A 12,150-nucleotide genomic window follows, 5' to 3' on the forward strand; every position below is an offset into this window, starting at 1 on the left:
TTTGCCCATTTTTTAATTGGGTTGCTTGTTCTTTTCTTGTAAAGTTGTTTGAGTTCCTTGTATATTCTGGATATTAATCCTTTGTCAGATGTATATTTTGGAAATATTTTCTCCCACTCTGTTGGTTGTCTTTTAACTCTGTTAATTGTTTCTTTTGCTGTGCAGAAGCTTTTTAGTTTGATATAATCCCATTTGTTTATTTTTCCTTTGGTTGCCCATGCTTTTGGGGTCGTATTCATGAAGTCTGTGTCCAGTCCTATATCCTGAAGTGTCTCTCCTATGTTTTCTTTAAGAAGTTTTATTGTTTCAGGGTGTATATTTAATTCTTTAATCCATTTTGAGTTGAGTTTAGTGTATGGTGAAAGGTATGGGTCTAGTTTCATTCTCCTGCATATTGATATCCAGTTCTCCCAGCTCCATTTGCTAAAGAGGCAGTCTCTTCCCCAGTGTATAGGCTTGGTGCCTTTGTCAAAGATCAGATGGCTGTAGGTATGTGGGTTGATTTCTGGATTCTCTATTCTATTCCATTGATCAGTGTGTCTGTTTTTATGCCAGTACCATACTGTTTTCGTTATTATAGCTTTGTAGTATAGTTTAAAGTCAGGTAGTGTTATGCCTCCAGCTTTATTTTTTTTGCTCAGCATTGCTTTGGCTATGCATGGTCTTTTGTTATTCCATATAAATGTCTGGATAGTTCTTTCCATTTCTGAGAAAAATGTCATTGGAATTTTGATGGGGATTGCATTAAATTTGTATATCACTTTGGGTAGTATGGACATTTTCACTATGTTGATTCTTCCAATCCAAGAGCATGGGATATCTTTCCATCTTCTTGTATCCTCTCTAATTTCTCTCAGCAGTGGTTTGTAGTTCTCATTATAGAGATTTTTCACCTCCTTGGTTAACTCAATTCCTAAGTATTTTATTTTTTTGGTGGCTATTGTAAATGGGCAGGCTTTCTTGATTTCTCTTTCTGCATGTTCACTATTGGAGAATAGAAATGCTACTGATTTTTGTGTGTTGATTTTGTATCCTGCTACTGTGCTGAAATCATTTATCACCTCCAAGAGTTTTTTTGTAGAGACATTAAGCTGTTCGATATATAGGATCATGTCATCTGCAAACAGGGACAGTTTGACTTCATCTTTTCCAATCTGGATGCCCTTTATTTCCTTCTCTTCTCTGATTGCTCTGGCTAGTACTTCCAACACTATGTTGAATAGGAGTGGTGAGAGTGGGCATCCTTGTCTAGTTCCTGTTCTTAAAGGAAAAGCTTTCAGCTTTTCCCCATTCAGGATGATATTGGCAGTGGGTTTATCATATATGGCTTTAATTATGTTGAGATACTTTCCATCTATACCTAATTTATAGAGGGTCTTTGTCATGAATGAGTGTTGAATTTTATCAAATGCTTTTTCAGCATCTATAGAGACGATCATATGGTCCTTGTGTTTGATTGTATTAATATGGTTTATCACATTTATTGATTTGCATATGTTGAACCAACCTTGCATCCCTGGGATAAATCCCACTTGATCGTGGCGAATAATTTTACGTATGTGTTGCTGTATTCTGTTTGCTAGTATTTTAGTGAGGATTTTCTCATCTATATTCATCATGGATATCATCCTGTAGTTTTCTTTTTTGGTTATATCTTTACCTGGTTTTGGTATCAGGATGATGTTTGCTTCATAGTATGAGTTTGGAAGATTTGCATCTGTTTCAATCTTTTGGAATAGTTTGTAAAGAATCGGTGTCAATTCCTCTTTGAATGTTTGGTAAAATTCTGCTGTGAATCCATCTGGTCCTGGGCTTTTCTTTGTTGGGAGCTTTCTGATAACAGCTTCAATCTCCTTTATTGTTATTGGTCTGTTCAGATTTTCTACGTCTTCATGGCTCAGTTTTGGGAGCTTCTGTGTGTCCAGAAATTTATCCATTTCCTCCAGATTTTCAAACTTGTTGGCATATAGTTGTTTATAGTAGTCTCGAATGATTCCTTGTATTTCAGATGAATCAGTTGTAATATCACCTTTTTCATTTCTAATTTTTGTTATTTGAATCTTCTCTCTTCTTTTTTTTGTTAGCCATGCTAATGGTTTGTCAATTTTATTTATCTTTTCAAAAAACGAACTTTTCGATTCATTGATCTTTTGTATTGTTTTTTGGGTTTCAATTTCATTCAGTTCCGCTCTGATCTTAATGATTTCTTTCCGTCTGCTAACTTTAGGTTTGGATTGTTCTTGTTTTTCTAGTTCTTTAAGGTGAAGTGTTAGGTTGTTCACTTGCCATCTTTCCATTCTTCTGAGGTGAGCATTTAATGCAATAAATTTCCCCCTTAGTACTGCTTTTGCAGTATCCCACAGGTTTTGGTATGATGTATCATTATTTTCATTAGTTTCAATAAATATTTTGATTTCCTGGTTGATTTCTTCTTGGACCCACATGTCATTAAGTAGAATGCTGTTTAATTTCCATGTGTTTGTATAGTTTCCAGAATTTTGTTTGTTATTAATTTCTAGTTTTTATCCATTGTGGTCTGAGAAAATACATGGGATAATTCCAATTTTTTTGAATTTGTTGAGACTTGATTTGTGACCTAATATGTGATCTATCCCGGAGAATGATCCATGTGCTGATGAGAAGAACGAATATTTTGAGGTTGTTGGATGGGATGTTCTGTAGATATCTGCCAAGTCCAATTGGTCTAGAGTATTGTTTAGATCTTGTGTTTCTCTGCTGATTCTTTGCCTAGATGATCTGTCCGATATTGACAGTGGGGTGTTCAGGTCCCCTGCTATTATGGTATTAGTGTCTATTTCCTTCTTTAGGTCTAATAGAGTTTGTTTTATAAATCTGGCTGCTCCAACATTGGGTGTGTACATATTTATGATTGTTATGTCTTCTTGATGGATCAGTCCTTTTATCATTATGTAGTGTCCCTCATTGTCTCTTTTTATGGTTTTTAGTTTAAAGTCTATTTTGTCAGATATAAGAATAGCTACTCCAGCTCGTTTTTCTTTTCTGTTTGCATGTAAATCTTTTTCCATCCTTTCACTCTTAGTCTATGTGAATCTTTATGGGTGAGGTGGGTCTCTTGATGGCAGCATATAGTTGGGTCCTCCTTTTTAATCCAGTCAGCCAGTCTGTGTCTTTTGATTGGGTAATTTAAGCCTTTTACATTCAGAGTTGTTATTGAAAAGTGTTGATTTATTCCTAGCATGTTATTGATTGTTGTTTGGTTGTCTTAGGTGTCTTTTGTTCCTTGCTTTCTGATTTACTGTTTGGTTTCTGTGTTTGTTGGTTCCTTAGGCTGTAGATAGCCTTTTTGTTTGTTTGTTTTCTCTTCATGAATGCCATTTTTATTATACTAGTGGGTTTTGATTTTTCTTGGGTTTTTATGGCAGTGGTAGTTATTTTTCAGGAACCAAACCCAGTACTCCCTTGAGAATTTCTTGTAAGGGTGGTCGTGTGGTGGTGAACTCCCACAGTTTTTGTTTGTCTGAAAAATATACTATTTGCCCTTTATTTCGGAAGGATAGCCTTGCAGGGTAGAGTATTCTTGGCTGGCAATCTTTGTCTTTTAGTATTTTGAATAGTTCATCCCATTCCTTTCTGTCTTTTAGGGTTTGTAATGAAAAGTCTGATGTTAGCCTGATTGGGGCTCCCTTATAGGTGATTCGACGCTTCTCTCTTGTAGCTTTTAAGATTCTTTCTTTGTCTTTGAGTTTTGCCAATTTGACTATAACATGTCTTGGAGAAGATCTTTTTGGGTTGAATAAGTTTAGAGATCGTTGAGCTTCCTGGATCTGAAGATCTGTGATTTTTCCTATACCTGGGAAGTTTTCTGCCACTATTTTGTTGAATATGTTTTCAATGCAATCTCCTTTTTCCTCCCCTTCTGGAATACCCATGACTCGGATATTTGAGCGCTTAAGGTTGTCTGCTATTTCTCTCAGATTTTCTTCAATGCCTTTGATTATTTTTTCTTTTTTTTTTGTCTGCTTGTGTTATTTCAAACAGCCCATCTTCAAGTTTATAGGTTCTCTCTTCAATTTCCACAAGCCTGCTGGTCAAACTCTCTGTTGTGTTTTTTATTTCGCTGAATAACTTCTTCAGTTTGGCAAGTTCTGCTACATTTTTTTTCAGGACATTGATTTCCTTGTACATTTCCTCTTTCAGGTCCTGTATACTTTTTCTCATTTCATCATGATGTCTAGCTGAGTTTTCTTGTATCTCATTCAGTTTCCTTAGAATTATCACTCGAAATTCCTTGTCAGTCATTTCAAGGGCTCCTTGTTCTATAGGATCTAGAGCTTGAGATTTATTATCTTTTGGTGGTGTACTTTCTTGATTTTTCGTATCTCTGGTATATTTTTTGATGTTTATTCATTGTGGCATGGGGTTTCACAGTGCACAGGTTTGACACTATTGACTGACTAAGATGTTGCTGTGGTTGCCAATTTGGTATGGCTACTTCAGTGACTGCTCAGTTGGCCGCTAGTGCCTTGTGTGTGTGGTTGCCTCGGGTCTTGGTCCTCTCCAGGGAGCCACCTCCCTGGTCAGCTTGGACTCTGCCAGGCTGCTGGATCACGGGCGGTACTGCAGGGTGTGTGGTCTCTGCTTAGCTTCCACCTCACATACTGGACTTCTCCCTGTTCCGTGCGCTCTGGCCTGGGCTGCTGGGATGCGCCGAGGCACCGCCGAGCGTGTGGTCTCTGCAGAGCTTCCCCTTCCCTTGCAGGAAGTCTCCCTGCTCTGTGTGTGCTAGGGTGGGCTTGGGATGGAGCTGGGTGGCGGCGGTGAAGCCTACCTGCTGCTGGATTGCGTGGCGGCGGCCCACGCTACAGGGTGTGTGGACTCTACAGAACTTCTAACTCCCTTGCTGGACGTCTCTGTGCTCTTTATGCATTGGGCTGGGCTGCTGGATTGCGCGGCAGCAGCGTGGTCCCCGTGGAGTTCCAGCCTCCACTGCCGGAAGTCTCCCTTCTCTGAGCGCACTAGTCCGGGCTGGGAATGGAGCCAGGTGCCTGTGGTGAAGCCTACCTGCTGGATCATGCAGGGGCGGCCCCACAGGGTGTGTGGTTTCTGCAGAGCCTCCGCCTCCCTTGCCGGACGTCTCCCCACTCTGTGCGCGCTGGGCTGGGAATGGAGCCGGCTGGCGGCGGTGAAGCCTATCTGCCGGATCGTGTGACGGTGGGCCCCGCAGGGCATGTGGTCTCCATGGAGCTTCTGCCTTTTCCGCTGGACGTTTCCCCTTTCCATATGCACTTGATGTTATGTTTTTATAGTTGAAATCGGTTGATTTGAGGGAGAGAGTGACGCTAGGGACTGTCTATTCCGCCATCTTGACCGGAAGTTATGACTTTTTTTATGTGTCTCTTTTAAGATTAAGTTACTGAGCAAAAAGGAGCATGACTTATAAAGCCTGCGCTGGTCCGGGCTGGCCCGCACGTGGGCACGTGCCTTGGGGCCCTTACCCAGAATCTTAACTTCTGAATTCACTTCATCAATCAAGATTGATTATATTGATTGATTGTCTACTATTGAGTCGTGAACAGGACACAGTTTTTGCCCTCAGGAGTCATGCAGATCCCAAATTCAACTGCGCCCATGTGATGCATGCAGTGGCAGAGGCACGGTGAGAGCTGTGGGGGCAGGGAGTGGGTCCCGGATTGGTCAAAGAAAGCAGGAAGAGGAGCAGAAGCTAACAAGCTGGAAGCAGCAGCTGGAGTTAGTGGCAGGCGGGATAGTGTAACTCTCAGGAAAGTCACAGCTGGAGAAGATTTAAGAGTGGGGCGGGGTGGTCCAACATTGCGTCAGGAGTCAGATCGTTCCAATTGGCCAGCAAAGGGAGGAAAGCCGAGGGTGGCCCAGTCGTACAGCCCCTTCCTCCTGGTGGATACTTTGACACTTCACTGTTGTTCTACCTAAAAGTCAAGTGTGGAAGAGAAGAAAGGAGGTAAGAATGAACCCCAGCCCATCACGTCATGTGCATTATGTTCTAGAAGGTAGAGGGAAATCAAAATTGGGCAGTAATTGATTGGATAAGGAGGAAGATGAACAACTAATAATTGAAACGTTTATTACTAAAAAAAAAAACTTCAGTTTCCTTCACGTGCACAGATTGTCATCATTCTTTTTTAGAGGCATGTAGTTTATGAGAAGTAAACTGGACAACAATCACTGATCATAGTCCATGTTTTAATTTAGCATCTGGTCAGCTGCATATGTTGTTGTTGCTAATAACTGAGTAGGGTGCGGAGTAGTGGACGATTCCCACTCTATAAGAAACATTTCTTTTTCACACTTACAGTTACAATAAGTGCTGAATTGTTTCTCCAGAAATCAAGATATAATTTCAGTTTCTCAATGAAGGAATAAATTTGTATTTTTAACTACAAGCCAGAGAGTAGTTCTGAGGTCTGAGTATTACCTCTAATTTTGGTTTGACAGCATTTAAAGGGGATGAAAAATCCATACCCTGTCAGGATAAAATGATGACAGTGAGTCCTGGGTGGTTTATCCTTGCGTTATACAGAATACGGAGTCCTAGCCCTCTAAGCAAGAGGAAACCCGAATTAATAGGAATTGCATTTTTCAGAAGACAGTCTTTCTGTGGCTGTGTCATTGTCTCCTATTATTCCTCAACAAATGATGCTCATAAGTGGAAAAATTGCCAGTACAGACATTTGCCTGTCTTTCTGAGGATAGCTGTGAAAACAGAACCAAAGACAACTCCTTTAGTGATTGCTATTACTTTTTTTTTCATGTACTAAAGTAGTGATTGGTAATGAAGGTGGCCCCCAAAGAGGAACAGAACCCAAGGGAGAGGAAATTCCTGGACTGAGAGAAATGTTTCTAGAATACCTTGGCACACAGAAGTCCACGCATAGCTGAACTCAGCTTAGGGTCTCACAAGGCTGCAGTCAGGGTTTTGGCCAGGGCTGTGTTCTCATCAGAAGGCTTGGCGAGGGGAGGAGGATCCACTTCCAAGCTCCCTCAGGTTGGGGGCGGAATTCATTTTCTTACCACTGTCGAATTCTTGGTGGCCTGATTCTTCAGAGCCAGCAGTGGAGAGACAGACTCTCACAAGATAGGCTCTCCACTCATATGTGACACACCCAGGACCTTTTGTGAATTCCACTGTTTAGAAGCAAGTCAGAGACCCCACCCATGCTCAAGGAGGAGGGCATTACAGGAGGTGGGGACCTGGGGGCTGCTGTAAAGTCTATCTGCCACAACTACCAAATGCTGAACACTGGATGGGAGAGATGAGTAAGACACCATCCTCTCTCTTGGAGACGCTGTATGTGGCGGGAATTAGCAAACGAGTTGCTCAGCAGAGGCAGGATTAAGTGGTACCCATCTGTGAAAGCACAGCAGACGGCCATGAGGCAGAGCGGAAGGTTGAACTTGAATGTTGTTATATTCAAATGTAAAATAATTTTGCTGAGAACCACTTGTTATGAGGTGTACTCGTTTGGTCTTTCCTAAAGATTATCACAATATTTAAACAGTGACTTAAAAGGTAAAAAAAAAAAAAATGTTAAGTAGGTTGATGAATACAACCTGTATGGTAGCCAGCAGCAAGTAAGCCCCGTTTGTGTTTTCAGTTTTAACTTCTTGTTGAAATACAATACAGAAACAGGAGGGTGCACATGTCATAACTGTTCAGTTTGTTAAGTTTTTAAAACTGAACCCACCGTGTAGTCAGCACCCGGGTTAAAAAAATCAATAACACCTCAGGACACCCCCAGGCCCCTTCAGTCACTTGCCCCCTCCCACAGGTGACCACTATCTTGTCTCTAATGACAAAGATTGTTTTTGCTTCTTTTGTACTTTTTATATTTGGAGTCAAACAGGTTTATTTCACTCAGCATATTTGTGAGGGTCATCCACGTTGTTACACTTAGTAGTAGAATATTCTCATGACTCTGTCATGGTCCATTATGTGAATATATCACAGTTTATTCTACTGTTGACAGACTTTTGGGTTGTTTCTACTTTTGATCCATTAGAAGTAGCGCTATCAGTGTTTTAGTACCTGTATTTTGGTGAAGATGTGTGCTTCTGTTGGGCATATACTTAGGAGTGGAATTGAGTTGTATGTTATGCATATGTTTTAGCTTTTGTATGTATTTCAATGCAAAGTTCCAAAGAGAAACCCTGTTTTGAGATCTGGAATACTGACTATCTTTTACTCTTTTTGGACCCTAGGGCTACAGAACTGGCTACCCTTATCGATACCCTGCTCTGAGAGAGAAATCTAAAAAGTACAGTGATGTGGAGGTTCCTGCTAGTGTCACAGGCTACTCCTTTGCTAGTGATGGTGAATCAGGCACTTGCTCCCCTCTCAGACACAGTTTTCAGAAGCAGCAGCGAGAGAAGACAAGGTGGCTGAACTCTGGCCGGGGTGACGAACCTTCTGAAGAAGGGCAGAATGGAAGCAGTCCCAAGTCGAAGACTAAGGTGTGGACGAACATTACACACGATCACGTGAAACCCTTGCTGCAGTCTCTCTCGTCCGGTGTCTGCGTGCCAAGCTGTATTACCAACTGCTTGGTCTGTGCCTACCTTACTGTTCATAGTTAGATGATGTAGAGCAAGTTGGGTAGCTGGGGCTTCGGAGGCTTTGGGAATCCAGCCTTTCTGACCCAGATATAAAGTAAATTTTCCTCATTAACTTCCTTTTAGTCTGAACTAAAATCATCAACTTTATGCATTAGCTAAAATTCGGATAATACTGTCTGCTTGAAACTGCTTAAGATTGAATGTACCTCTTCAGTAATTCCAATATAACCTGACTCCATACATAGCAAAAATACTAACATATATTAACCTAAAAGTAGGAGCTCTCATTTAATTCAAATTGTATTTGAGTACTCTTAATACTTCATGCACAAAAAGGTAGTTCAGTCATAAACCTGATATTTTAGTGTTGTGAACTCCAGGGGTTCCATCAAGTCAGTAAAGTCTCTTCTTTAAGTCTTTAGCGTTTTCTTAAGCAGTTTTACCTTGTGGCTCACCTGTGTGTTTTCACTGGCCCTTGTCCCCTCTCCTTAGTGTTGTTCCCCTGCTTTCTATCCCAAAGCCTCCGAACGCTCACAGCCAGCTGCCCTCTGCATGGACTGTTGCATGTGAGTAGACGGCCGTAGTGGTGAGTCGTCTTCTGACTCCTGCTGGGTGCGGCATGACCCGAGAGCAGTGCAGGCCACCTGCGGGCGCCAGTGACAGATGCTGCAAGGCGCTCCTTCGTTTCAGTGCTAATGCTGCTCAGAGTCCCATTTGCTCTGAAAGGCGCTCCGATGTCCTGGTGCTGAAACGTTCCTCTCAAGATTGGTTGCTACTATTCCTGCATTAAAATGTAGGAGTGGCTCAAAAGCCCTGGAGTGGAGTTCTTTTGTGAGGAGACAGAGGCTGGGACAGACAGAGTCATCTATGCAGGACTAGTTAGAGTTTAGTTGAAATCAGGTTAGATGTTTCTAAGGCAGCAGGCCACCAAATAGGCAAAGTGGGACTTTCTTTTCCCCTTATAACAGTGCTTTTATTTTATAGATTTATTTAAAAAAAAAAAAAAAAAAAGTTTTGTCTTCCCCAGGTGGTTCTGGTGTTTCCTGATACACAGTTGGTGAGAAGCCTCCGTGCTCCCGAGCAGCTTTGTCACGTGGGCAAGGACCCTGCGTGACTGTGGCCAGGCTCAGAGCATGGGAGTGCATCTCTCCTCTTCCCTCCTCTCACCCTCTCTGTCTCCTGCCCACGCCCCCACCATCTCCCTTTTATTCTTTTTTCATTTTATTTATTTTTTACTTGTATTACTTGTTAAAGGTAGTGGGCCTTTAAAAAAAAAACCCCACCGTTCTGCTGATGACGTAAATACACAGTGCTGAATTGCTGCGATGAATTTTTCCAAAGTGTGTATGCAGCAGCACCTTTGAGCTTTATCTATTGTTAGCTTGAAAAAAATGAAATCACTTGAGGCATTTTAGTCAATGTCTGCTTTGAAGGGAGACCTTGTTCACTACTTGAATTTCTTTCTTATTTTGTGGAGTAATACACATTCCATGCAGTATTCCCAGGTCGGTATATTTTAATTTATAATAATTGCTATTCATTTTTAAATATGTTTACATTTCTGAGGTTGTTGTTTTAATGTTTTGACTAAGAATTATTTTTGATAAAACGCTGGAGTTGTTCTTATCTGAGAAGAGAACCGTCAGTGAGTACCCGGCCCCATGCCCATCGCACACACTCCTCACGGCGGCGCAGCATTGGCGGCTTTGTTGCTTTCTTCACAGTCGTGTGGGCTATGGCTATCTTTTGCCTCTTGAAAATATTTTGAAAGGCATAACATTTGCTAAGATGGGCTTGTTTTAATGTTCAGTGCCTATTTATGCCTAAGAACTAGAATTTGATTAAAAAAAAAAAATCTCGTATTTGATTAGAGATCCAAAAAAGATTTATGAGGGGAAGTAAGCACACGCTGTGCCCCCGAAGGCACTGCTGACCATAGGCACTGATACCTAAAATGGCCTTTAATTAAGGACTCATGAAGCGCTTCAAGTTTGTTTGGGATATTTTTATAGCACTCAAAAGTGTTAAGCTGTAGAAAATATTTGACATCACCAAACTCTTCTGGTAGCTACGTTCATACAGTAATTTTCTTGGGTTGCAACAGTTACGCAAACAGTGCTTTCCGATGCTGTCATTTATTTTGATGCAAAACTTTGGTGATGCCCACTCTCGCCTCACAGTGCAGATCCTTTCCCTGCCCCTGGGTGGCAGCATCACATCGCTTTCCATGATCTGTCATCTCATGCTTCCGGTTGGCTTTGGTGTTGGGTGACTCAGAGCAGTGAACCAATGGCCTCTGAGGGGCCTCCCTGGCTGGCCCGAGGGGTGATGGGGCTCCACTCTGTCGTCAGCCTGCATCATGCCCCACATTTCAGCAGGGCTTTTTAGGTGGCCCTTTCTGATCAGTCATGACTCTGATTCGTTCCATTATTAACAGGTTTTTATGTGGCCATGTCCCGCTCTGCCACGTGACAACTCTGCTGAGTGACCCAGGAAATGCAGTCATTGGTTCAGTCCTCTCTGTGATGTTCAGTGCATGACCAGATGTGAGAGAAATTGGACAAATTGGATGCTGTAGTTTCACTTCTTGTTGTGATAATCCTGACTTTCTAACTGTTCTTGATATTACAGTGGATGAAAGAGGATGGTCATAGAACTTCCACCTCTGCTGTCCCTAACCTGTTTGTTCCATTGAACACTAACCCAAAAGAGGTCCAGGAGATGAGGAACAAGGTGCGTCCTGCTGTCAGCACTGGGTGGGAGAGGATGCTGGCTACTTCAGGGGTGGAGGGTGTGCCAGCTGCGAGCAGAGGATGTCTGCTGTCACCACTGTTGCAACTGAAGTCATCTTTCTGTACTGCTTCTACTGTTTTGTCAACACTGTGAAGTGTGAGCAGCAGACATTTCTGGGCCACCTTGCTCCTCTTGAACTGATGCTTGCTCACTGGTCGGAATTGGAGGCTGCAAAGACTGTTTCTAGCAAGAGTAGAACAATTGCCCCTGCCTTTCAGGGTTCATTCAAAGAGTTGTGAACAGCGTTTGGTATATCAGAACATCACAATGTCACTAGAAGATGGGCACAAAGGGAATATTTTCCCCCAACTTAGTGATCTAGGCCTTGTTGAAGCCATCTGAAAAGTGTGGAAAGTCAGTAATAGTCCCTCCATCCTTGTAGACCCATGTCCTGTGAAGCAGGTAGGACCAGTACCATCAGGCACTCAGGACGCACCGGGCTGTCCTGCCATCATGGGGTTGGGGAGGAGTGGAAGCCTAGCTTGCACTGGGGTCCAAGTGCACGGCTTCTCTGTACTGTTGATGTGTGTTTATCCTTCCTTCCATCCTCAGATCCGAGAGCAGAACTTACAGGACATTAAAACAGCTGGCCCTCAGTCCCAGGTTTTGTGTGGTGTAGTGATGGACAGGAGCCTCGTCCAGGTGAGAGCTCAGAATGTCTCTGGCATTAGTGGGTGGTGGCTCTGTGACCATCTGCTCCAGAGTTACACTTAAATTGGGAGAGAATGACTGTATAAGGTAAGTTTTCTAGATGACCAGTTACCTTTGTTAAAAAATCTTTGTGGT

The 12,150-nt window shown here is 42.3% G+C and overlaps 1 protein-coding gene across 10 annotated transcripts in view; it reads left to right on the top strand.

Annotated features, from left to right (window-relative positions):
* ADD1 (adducin 1) overlaps positions 1-12,150 on the top strand; it is a 101,195-nt gene that overhangs the window by 76,414 nt on the left and 12,631 nt on the right. For 5 of the 10 annotated variants that reach the window (XM_063107533.1, XM_063107535.1, XM_063107527.1 and 2 more), the window contains exons 10-12: positions 8,218-8,562; positions 11,203-11,304; positions 11,917-12,006. In XM_063107533.1, coding sequence (XP_062963603.1) covers positions 8,218-8,562; positions 11,203-11,304; positions 11,917-12,006 — 537 coding nt within the window. The remainder of the gene's footprint in view (positions 1-8,217; positions 8,563-11,202; positions 11,305-11,916; positions 12,007-12,150) is intronic. The other 5 variants (XM_063107534.1, XM_063107537.1, XM_063107529.1 and 2 more) reach the window with 2 other exon arrangements.

The sequence above is a fragment of the Cynocephalus volans genome, chromosome 9 (assembly GCF_027409185.1).
Source record: "Cynocephalus volans isolate mCynVol1 chromosome 9, mCynVol1.pri, whole genome shotgun sequence".
Lineage (NCBI taxonomy): Eukaryota > Metazoa > Chordata > Mammalia > Dermoptera > Cynocephalidae > Cynocephalus > Cynocephalus volans.